This window comes from Ips typographus, linkage group LG1 (genome assembly GCF_016097725.1).
Source record: "Ips typographus isolate SLU linkage group LG1, UJ_Ityp_2.0, whole genome shotgun sequence".
NCBI classification, from domain to species: domain Eukaryota; kingdom Metazoa; phylum Arthropoda; class Insecta; order Coleoptera; family Curculionidae; genus Ips; species Ips typographus.
The window spans coordinates 10,649,761-10,661,078 of NC_138422.1; the positions used below are offsets into that span (position 1 = coordinate 10,649,761).

An 11,318-nucleotide genomic window follows, 5' to 3' on the forward strand; every position below is an offset into this window, starting at 1 on the left:
CACTTAAAAATGTTTCAACTAGAAATTAAACTGTGACTAGAAAACTGATCGAGTACGGTCCTGTTCGGGGTGTTAAAAGGTGCGCGACAGCCGGCAAATCTCAAACGTATACATATACGTTTGGAAGGTGTTGAATATTTATTGCCTTTGCAATTATTATTGTTGTTAGTAAATTGAAAATAAGTACTCGTTAATATTAATTGTGTTGGTCGCTTAACGGTGCCGTAAATACTCGGTTACGAGTGCGCGTGCATTTTGACACTGGATTTAAAAATGACTGATTGGGTGCTTGTTAACACCTTTGTGTTTTAATTAAGTTGGTAAAATTCCCATGTGGAAAATATGTCTAGTAATCAATATAAAAATGTTTCTTAATATACATTTACAGTTTGAGCCAGATTATACCACCAGAATGCTAAGGGCTTTAATTCTTGAAAACAGAGAACTGAATAGTCATGAGAAGTGTTTACATTCTGTATACCTTTTCCTTGATAACTAACTTCTTTGGTTGCAAGCGACTTTTATTATTATGAATTATTAATACTTAATAATTCAACTTTTGTTATTTTTGCAAATTTTAATGCACAAAAAAATGAATGAAATGTAAAAGAATAGGTGAAGTGTACTTGGAACTTCTATTCTGACTGCTTCTAATTAGAAAAACTTTTATTGAATAAGGACAAATATATCCTAAACATGGAATTTTAAAAGAAAAATAAACACACGATTTTGAATGTGACGTTTACGTCTTTGTTTGTCACATTCAAAACCTTTTACCTGTCTAATGCATTGTTGTATAAACTTTCCTATACCACCTATACTTAAGCTTCTTTCAGCGATACAAGAACTAAACATCTTATGCCTTCTTAATGAAACCATTTAAGTAAAATATTATTTTTTCTTTTGTTTCACCATTATTTTTTTCTAAACACTTTGTATATTTTTGCGTATTTGGATTCTTTGTAAAATTTGGCATCAGTTTTCAGTTTAATGACAATGTTGCCAACTTATTCAACAAAATGGTGTCTTGGTCTAGTCACGGAGAATAAAGTTTGCTGCTCGACACAAAACGGTTGTGACGTCATCCAACAATTGATCACGTGACCACTTTACCAGAAACTTTAATTGATATCTTGTGATCAACTCCCAAATTAGATCAAATAGAATGTGACATCATTCGACAATTGTTTACATAACCACTTTTTCAGAACTTGTGACTAACTGTAAAAATACGTCACATCCGCTTCGACTTTCGAAGTGTTAGCCCAAAAATTCTCTCCCTACTACTATTTAATATGTATAATTTTGGAATATTCTATATATGTATATGAACCTCAATGCTCTTTGCACGGTGCTCTTTAACTAAGGCAAGTTATCTCAAAAGGTGGTTTGGAATACTTTTTGGAAAACAAATGTTAAATTTCAACATTAAATTTTTACAATTTAGCTTACTTACGAAATAATGATATTACTGATTTAGTGCAGCGCTGTCATATTTATATTTCATCGAATTTTACAGATTTGACATTTTTTCAAAAAACGTACCTACTGGATTTTGAAAGTTCTTTTTTCTTATTTACTATAAAACCACTAGATTGACGACAAAATGTGACTTTCAATGATTCTACATGTATTTCAAGTTTTAGGTCTCTAACTCAAAAAGAGTCTAAAGTGCGGAGTTGCCACAATGTTACTTTTTTAAAAAAATAGGAAACAAATTATAAAACCGTGTAATTTAATTTAAGCATTAAAGGAGATTTCAAATTATTTTGCAAATTTTGAAAACATAGAGTTTTGAATGACAACGCCAAAATGGAAACTAGTGCGATGTTGCCAAACTTTACAAAATAGGCTGTTGCAATGATTAAATATCTTCATAATTAAAACAGCATTTAAGACCCATTGCAGAATTGGACCGTCCTCTATAACTGTGCAATAAAACATCAAACAAATTTGTTTCAAAAATATATTTCGTTTGTACAAAAATTCTTAATGGTAAAATGATCCACTCCAAACCTACACTTACAACTAAAACGAACATACAAAACAAAAAATAAAAAATTATACATATGGCAAAAATCAAAGTAAAATGGTATGACGCAATTGGTCCACTTTTGGTAAAAAAAATATTAATTTAAAATGCTTTGTCAAACCACCTACAGAGATGTTTCTTTTTTTTTTCATTTCTATAACCGAATTACTTATTTTAAAAAATTGCTCATAAATGTCAAAAATTTGCTGATAACTTGTTTTTTCTCTTCCTGTCGTTCTGTTAGTCATTTTACTTTAATTTTGCCATAGTTGCACTAAATCTAGTCAAACAACCAAGTATTGCAAAAAATCACAATTACCATTACAAAGGAGCAAGAACAAAATTAAAAAAAAAAACCTGTAAAAATACAACACACAAGCAAATAAATTCGCTCGTGAATACCAAACTAAAAAGTCACTATAGGAACATCTTTTGCGCTCACTCTAATCATCCTCCTCCCCGCTCCCACTCTTACTAATAATGGAGTCTATACTGAACTTCTGAGTATCTGACGTGACGGTGCTGGACGCAGTCGTGGGACTCGTGCCCAAATTATGCGTGAGACTGTGCCTTCTGAGGTCGCAGTTTCTTCGGAACACTTTACCGCACGCGGTGCAATTATACGGTTTAATGTCCGTGTGCGTCAATAAGTGCGTTTTGAGGTTAGAGCGCTGATTGAACGATCTGGAGCACACCGGACATTTGTGGGGCGACTCTTCCATATGTAAGATTTTATGTACCGCCAGGGTTCTTGATTGACAGAAACCTTTACCACACTCCTGGCATTTGAAGGGTTTTTCTTTGGAGTGAATGTATCTGAAACAAATTTTATTATTGTTTAGTTTCTTGCTTAACAGAATTTAATAATAGTTATTTACAATACTAGGATAGTATGAGAATTTGTATAGGCACGAGAAAGATACAATTTTGTTATAATATAATTTTTGCATAAATTTTCTCTACGTGCTATCAATAAAGAAAAATGTACATACAGGGTGTTTCACGATAAACGTTAAATATTTAAAGATTTGAGAGTGCCTCAGAAATAACCCAAATTTTCTATTTAATTTACAGTCCAAAGTTGTTTGAGTTTAAGAATGAAAATTAACAACATTTTAAAATTTTGCAATAAATTTTGTAAACTGCCTTTATTCGTCAAATTGACGAAAACGGTTAGAGATATGAATTGGATTATTAAACAAATATGTGCTTCTTTATCCAATATCATAATTTTCGATTAAAATTACCGATCATGCTAAGATTTATGACAAAACATATTATTTTGTTTTCAAAGTTTTTTTGGATCACCCCGTTTAACGCAGTTTAAATTTTTGACTTAAATTGAGTAGTTTTACGTGTAACCTTGTTGATCAAACCCTCGGATCCGCGGGAACCTTCGAAAAGATTATTTAGATCATCAGAAAAAGGATGAAAACACCTTTTAATCCTCAAAAACTTTCGAGTAAATTAATTTGAAGAAACAGCCACTCAAAAAAAGACCAAAAATTTTGCTGTCCCATTCTTTTTGACGAGCAATTTAGATGCTGCTTAGAAAAAAAATACAAACTAAAACCACTCTAAAAATTAAAATTTTTTTGAAAATTTTTAAAATGTTGATAACATTGATTTCAAAAAAGTATTCTAGGAAAATACCAACACTTTTGCTCTATATCTAATCGGTTGCTATTAATATGTATTGTAAGTAAATGTTTGGCTAACAGTCATTATTTCGAGAAAATTTTATTAGAACAAAATTTGTCTAGAATATAAAAACAATATCAGTTACTAGAGTTGTCAAACAAAAATCCGAACGTGCAACTGATTTCATGAAGATGATCATCTAATTTAAATTTTCTTTTCATACTTTTATTATTTTCAGTTTCCTAAATACAACCTGCATTCTGTTTTATTTGATCACCCGGTACAAAAGGCAAATGACTATTCAAAGAAGTTTTGAGGTATTGTAAAGTAAAAACCGTTTTATGTAACTTACAGTGATTTGCATACAAGGCGGTCAAACAAAAATTGTCTTTCAGAATCATATTATTTTACAAAAAATTTCCAATAATAAAGTTATGATAATAATCTAAAGTTATAAATAAACAAAAATACTTCTTTGATAGTCAACTTTTGAGCTTTTTGTTATCATTATTGGCTTTTTTTATACAAAGTCATATTCTTTTGTAAAATACCATATTATTCAATCAATTTTTCCTTACAGCTTGGTCTCTCCACCCAAGGATCCAACCTATTCGTCTGCATTTTTATTTGCTTTTTGCACCTGACCTTAGCACACCTGTGAATGTACATTTCCTGACCTTTTTCGATTGGAAACGTTATTTGCCCGCGGGTAATGGACAAATCATGTTAATCTTTCAGTCGATGGGTTGTCTGTTCGCGCCAAAATATGTTTACCTGAACTTTAACGAACAATCAACGCTTTTAAATTTCAGGCACTCAAACTTGACTGCTTCACCCATTTATCTTTTGCCGTATCGTGTGTTGTATGCTCTTTTTACCTGTTAATTATTTACACTTGTCAGACACAACCCGAAAATCGACTCTTTTAAATATTTGCGCATAATAGTCCGGTACACTGACATTCAAGTAACACTACAACATCCTATACTAAGTATCAAGGAAGGAGTCTATTACACTGACGATCAAGTTAAGAAATGTTGCAAAAATGACATTTAATAGCTTCGGTAATGACCTCAAACAGGCTATACAACCAGGCAATTCGAATGCAAATTTCTAATCACTTTTCCTGGTAATAATTTTTGGCTAGTGGGATTCACATAATACATGAATGAGATTATAATTCACTGTAAACGTTGGCGGAAATTGCAACCTTAACACTGAACGCTTGTTATTTGGGATTAAGTTAGTGTTTAGGCGTTATTTTCAGAATTGTTGATTTATACATAATGGGAAATCGAGACACTAGAAGTACTATTACACTAAAATAAATTATGACTGATTTACAGGGTGTTAAAGTTAATAATTTGGTTACAAAAATGGCAGGGAATTTTGAAGGGGACACATATTGCAATTACCGTTTGCCTGAAGTAGTAAGTACCTACTTCAGACAAAATATACAGTACAAAGTGGTGTTTTTGTGAATAGAGTTGAAAGCAATCCAAGTAAATTAAAAGAAACAAAAGCAACTCAAACAAGTCAAGACCAGTTTGAAGCAAAATCCGATGAGTTGAATGCAAGCGAAGATAGCAAACTTGATGACATAAACGACCACCTGAGGTAAAGTTAGATTTTGTCAATAAAAAAATGGAAAGGGAGATGGAACACCGAATGGAAACTTTTGAGGAGAATGTGACCCCATTGAAGAAGTTATAAATAAGCGGAGTGCAGGAAACTGTTCTTACAAAAATAAGTTTAAGTTCATTAAAGCCAACAAAAGCTGCAATCAGTTTTAATGCCTGCTCAAATTTGAACCCTCTAGTTTGTGATGGTAAGACCTCCTGGCAAGTTTACTGAAGAATAAGAATGGAAATGTTGGCTGCTTCTCTATCGTCTTTTAAATTGAAGATTCATTTCATTTATTGTCAATTTTTTCCTAATAATCTGTCTACTTTATTCATTAACCGATTCGCTTGACAAAAATTAGACGACCAGTTGGTTTATATTAAAATTTAAATTAGACATTTTGCTGAAACTAAACCAGGAATGCGTCAAACATGTGTCCGTACATATAAAACTGTTAATTTTCTCCTTTAACCTTTCATAATCAACTCATCCTATAATTATAGATTTTATTTCCCACAATGGGCCATTCAATACATAGTTTACGAGACTAGCACATAACAAAGCGTCGTTCAAACGCTAATGACTCTATTAGTTTAAATTAACTGCACCTTCCAACACGTTTATTCGCCATTATGTAAAAATGCCATTTACCATTACTGGCTTTGTTCTTTTGCCGATATTTACCATGTAGGTTGCCATCAATAGAAAATTACACATAGCGTAAATATAACATTCTGATGTAAATAACCTTGTGTAAATCAGAAATAAAGATAGAAATCTGTAATTTCCTTTAAGTTCAAGAAACCTAGTATACAGCAAAAATAAAACAGAATGAAAGGTTTTACTGAACTGAATGGTTGTTTTTTTATAATTGAGTCCGTTCTATCGAAACTGACATGGGACACTCTGTTAATTTACTAAATTTAACCAAACATCAACTCACCGATGATCCCTCAAATGATCCTGTCTTCGGAAAGCTTTTCCGCAAATATCACAGCTGTACGGCCTTTCATCGGTATGAGTCCTTTCGTGGATTAGCAAATTGTAACTTTTCGTAAATTGTCGATTGCAAAACTTGCAAATAAACTGTTTTTTCGGTCTGGGCACGCCTTTCTGTCGGCTCAAAGCGACGCCATTGGTTAGTTGAGTCAACGACGCCACTGTGGTGACAGCTCCGGTCGTAGCTGGTGGACTAGAGCTGCCAGGGGCGTACACGCTATTCATTACTAGGGAAGGATAACTGGTATCTACTGGACTTGAAGGTAACGAAAAGTTGTCTTCGTGGTCTAGCAACGCTAAGTCTTCTTCCACTTCTTCGGATAGTTCCACATCTTCAGTTAGGCTGGTGTTGTTGGTGTCGTCGCTGCTGGCTACTTCTTCATGAATCTTAGCAGTACTGGTAGCTATTTTTAGTATATCTATTTTTGGAGGGTTTGTCTCGGTTTTACTGACTGAGTTGGTTGGTGGGGAGTTTTGCCAGTCGCTCTGAAAAGAAAGAGATTACTTTAGATAACTCTGTTTTAACAAATTTAGTAAGTTTATTTTCTTCTGCTTTTGGGTTGTTTTTTTTATGACTTATATGTGCCTACTATAATTACATTAACTTAATTACTATAACACACAGCAAGGAACTTTTAACATGTCTGATATATTGCAAATAGAACATAAAACAGACTTACCGCACTAGCAGATACAGTCGTAAGCCTTTGCAAAGTCAGGTAACTTTCCAACGCTTGCAAGTTCAAGGCTGCTGCTGCGGCACTGTTGGCAGGCAACAAAGCAGCCTGTTGCAACGAACTTATCATGGCATTCTGCAACGTCAAAGCCACATTCTGGATGGATCTGTGCAACAAACTTTCCTGGATCGGTGTCGAGTTGGGTTTCAAGGAGCAGTCTGAGGCAGACTTGGTCGAGTTGAGCTGCTGCTGCTTGTCCTGGAGCATTTTGGTTTCCGTTGACGTTTGCATGGCGAGGTGATAGTCGGCATCAATGAGACTCTGCAATTAAGAATAATTGCTATATCAAAATTTAAATAGATTTGTGGTAACATAAATGCTTTAACCTTTGTAGAGTTTGCTTGTTTTTCTTATGATAAGTTTATATGTTCAGCATTTTCGGAAATCACAGCACATCAATTGGTAATATGTGATAATAAGAAAAATCACAACTGAAAGCAATTTCCAAGAAACGACCGAATAAAATTCTGAAAACTTTACTTTAATAACAAGAGAAAATACAAAATTTATAATCTGAATTCAGCAGCTGCATCTGAATATTTTTGGTCTCCGTAAAGATTTTTTTAAAATTTTCCAACCGTGTCCACGATATTCGATTTTTTTTCTCAAAACTAACGCTCTGTCAGTTGTGATTGCGTTTACCTTGTTTCATATGTCTGTAAACCTAGTCCACTGTATGAAGAAAGTCATTCTGAGTATTTTTGGTCTCTCGTAAAATATCCGGTACTGTAACCGTTTACGAGATATTCGACAAAATTTTGCATCAAAATTTAGAAAATTTTATATTTCTGTAATTTTTGGGGTTTCAGCGACTGTAAAAAGCTCAAAATGTTTGTCTTCAACTGCCCTTTCACCTCATCCTAACCGAAACACGATTGAACATATACAGTGTTTTAAAAAAATAAACAGAGAAACGGTTAAATTTCACAGTTCTAAGTTAGTGTAAACCTTGTCCGCTGGATGCAAAAAGTTATCCTGAACAGTTCTAGTCTAGCTTAAAGTATCCATAACTCAAACCGATTCCTGGATATTTGAATTTTTATTTTTTGGAAATTGCAGCACAATTTTTGGAATTTTAGCGACTTTAAAAAAACCAAAAACGTTTGTTTTGTGAAAACAAAAAGTGGTTGTTGCCCTAGTGGAAACAAGGCTTTAGAGGACTACCGAAATAGTAATTTTATTCCTATTTAAAACTTCAATTTACAAGAGGGCTGTACACACCCTATATAATTGCAAATGATGATTGAATGAAACATAATCAATATGGCAATGTGTGTATATATCAAAATTCTGTGATAATTCACCTCTTTTATTGACATATTATAATGTTAAAGAAATATAGTACCTACGAGTTAGAAATCATCACCTGGTGTGTTACACAAGGATACCAAGTGGACCACTGCAAACCAAATGAGATTTAGGTGGGCAGTAAAGTTAGATGCAAATGCAGCCTTATGCAAAGTTAGTGCATTTGAATCAGGAACTACCACAACATATCAAATGTGTAGCTCATTTATCTTTATCAAATGATTAGTTAAGTAATGTCCTTCAAGTACCGTTACTACACAGTTTTTTGATAGGAAATGCCAAAGTTAAATATGTGTGTGACTAGCGTTTATACACGTTTGTAATTATTCGTATAATCCTACTCTAATTCGTAATATAAAACCTTAAAAAACTCTACTTTTCTGCTAAGTAATAATTACCTTTCTTGTGATATATGTGATTTTTTGAGGTGCCATTTCAGCAATAGGTTGTTTAATTTTCTTCCTTACATTGCTCAATGTGCAAGTTTTAAAATGTTTTTGTCATTTTTTACAGAACAAAACTGGAGCTGCAATGCATACCTACTACTAAAGTTAAGTTATAGCAAACAGCACAAGTTTGCGCTTCCGTTGCGTTAAATAACAAAATTTAGGTTAGGGTATCTGACATTTCAGTAATATTTCCACATTTTGAGAAGTATTTTTAGTAAGAAATTTTCTTGATGCCCAGGTCATCGTCTGCAGAGAACTTCAGACTGTTCGAACACGACAGCAGAAGAATACGACCGATCAACATAAAACATGCAACATAAATCTTTTCCAAATAGCTTACTTAAGTGCTGTTCTGGTCTTTTCAGCTTTATTCAGAGATCAGACATTTTTGTTTTTCAAAACTTTGTGGAAATTATCTCCACTAGCACTTATCACAGCTATGTTGATTGATACCTACTTAAGAAGAAACCAAATTTGTTATAATAAACAATTGGAAAACCAGACCACAAATCGCTAATAACACATTGTGTTCAATCAAGTGTCATATTTCCATAGTATTTTCAAAATGTACATAAAACAGACGAAATCATTTATATACGTTTTTATCTCATCTCAGAGGAACTCTCATCTGGAAAGTGGTCAAGTTTGTTGACATTGGATAGAAAGATAGATCTGTAGCTAAATTTGGATTACTGGTGACTAAAGAAATAGTATGATGAAACTTTGGATGAACTCTCAACTACAAATATCTTCAGAATTGAGAAATGTAAGGTTTGTCCACTTTTACAGAGAATACCGTTTTGTTTACATCCATTCTTTTTAAATCAGTACATCATAATAGCACAGCAGTTTTTTATTTATCATAGTCTTGTGTAAGTATTATTATCTGTTACATAATTTGAAAATAGCTCTATTATCGATAAGATCATACAGGATGTCCAGCCAGAGACAGTCAAACATGTAACAGTGTTCAATCTTGAATTAAGCTACATCATCAGATTTATATCTGTCATTCTCTAATGTCGTTGTATATCTAATACTATCTGTCACATAATCTGGTACTTTTCAGGACAAGCTCCATGTTTGATAAAACCGTACAGTGAGTGAAACTTTAGAGAGTGTACATTTTTTTAAACTGGGTCTGGACACCCTGTATGGTTCTGTTGGTCAAAGGAAATCTACACCTGAGAGAATGACATGAAAATCGTCTGCGGAGTTTAGAAAATAAGAGCGTTGAAAATCAGCAAAAATTTTGCTGTGATTATTATTTCTGTGACCAGTTTATTTAAAATATCACAGGTTTCATTAAACAATATATTTCCATCACTTGAATATAAAAAGATAGTACAAACCAATACCAACTAGTTAGGACTTACATCGTCCATAATGTGGTAATACAGGGAAAGGGGTGCATGACCTTAAATAAATCATCCCCGTATATCCCTTTAGTCTCCAAATTATAAAATTCTACTAGAAAACCTAACATAAGTACTCACTATATCACAAAACAGAATTTTTTATAGTTAATTATGGTTATATTATTCACCTCTTTGACACACTTACGAAAAGAATCAAACAAGAAAGATGGATGATTTGAAATGTGACAAATAAAGAAGCAGCTGTCACATTCAAAACAAGTATTACATTATTGTGTCACCCTATTTTTGTTTGATTTTCTTCATATTGTGATACACTTGTGATTAAATAAAAGAGAACTTAAGCTACAACCAATTATCAACTTATAATAATTATGATATTTACAGCATTTGATTAATGACATTTATGATAATGTGATCAAAATAATTAAACAAACGATGTATTGTTCTAACAATTGAAAAAAAATGCGATTTCATAACATTTCGAATTTGATTGTCTACCTTTACTATACGGAAAATTACAAAGCACAAACGTAATTTTTAACAATAGGAAACCAGCAAACTCATCTTGTTGAGGCGGTACCCATTTAATAGCTTAAGAAAGGTCAGAGGTCCACTAGATCCGTAAAAGCTATACATTTTGAAGACTATACAATACAACCTACGTTATTTTCGAGTAAACGTTTTTTGATTCTGGACATATGGACTTTTAAGATGCTTTATAGTGAAAGGGTTACTTACCAGTGTTAAAAGCGCCCTCTGCAATTAAGTTGAAAATGAACAACTGTCACCACCCCCCAAAATTCAGCGTCAACCACTTGAAAATCGCGCAAAATCGTCGTAGTCGCGCAAAAAACGTCACGCACACGTACGCTAGCTCTTCGGTAAAACAGTAGAAAGTCGACTAAATGAAGAACCAGAAGAAGAGGAGGCCGGCGACGCGTTCTTCGTCTGTTGTTACTTCTGCGCCGTCTAGGATGACCGAGACACAGCTAGTCGGACCGCAATCGGTCAGACAGAGATGGCGACACAACGGTGAAGATTGGCCATTAAGATGATATTGAAGGGCTTTTTTGTTTTGAAGGTAATGAGTGTGGGGATGACGCCTTTCGAAAAGGTTGTTTTTATTGCCGATAATTGAAGACCACGTAGG

General features: G+C 33.4%; 1 protein-coding gene across 1 annotated transcript; it reads right to left on the reverse strand.

Moving 5' to 3' along the window:
- Positions 1-1,952: 1,952 nt before the first annotated feature.
- Positions 1,953-11,074, reverse strand: sob (sister of odd and bowl). Its single transcript, XM_081982474.1, has 4 exons — positions 10,907-11,074; positions 6,976-7,293; positions 6,240-6,781; positions 1,953-2,848 (listed from the first exon to the last, which is right to left on the reverse strand). Exons 2-4 carry the CDS (start codon positions 7,261-7,263, stop codon positions 2,476-2,478), a joined length of 1,203 nt encoding a protein of 400 aa, XP_081838600.1. The 5' UTR covers positions 7,264-7,293; positions 10,907-11,074; the 3' UTR covers positions 1,953-2,475.
- Between the last annotated feature and the right edge of the window lie 244 nt (positions 11,075-11,318).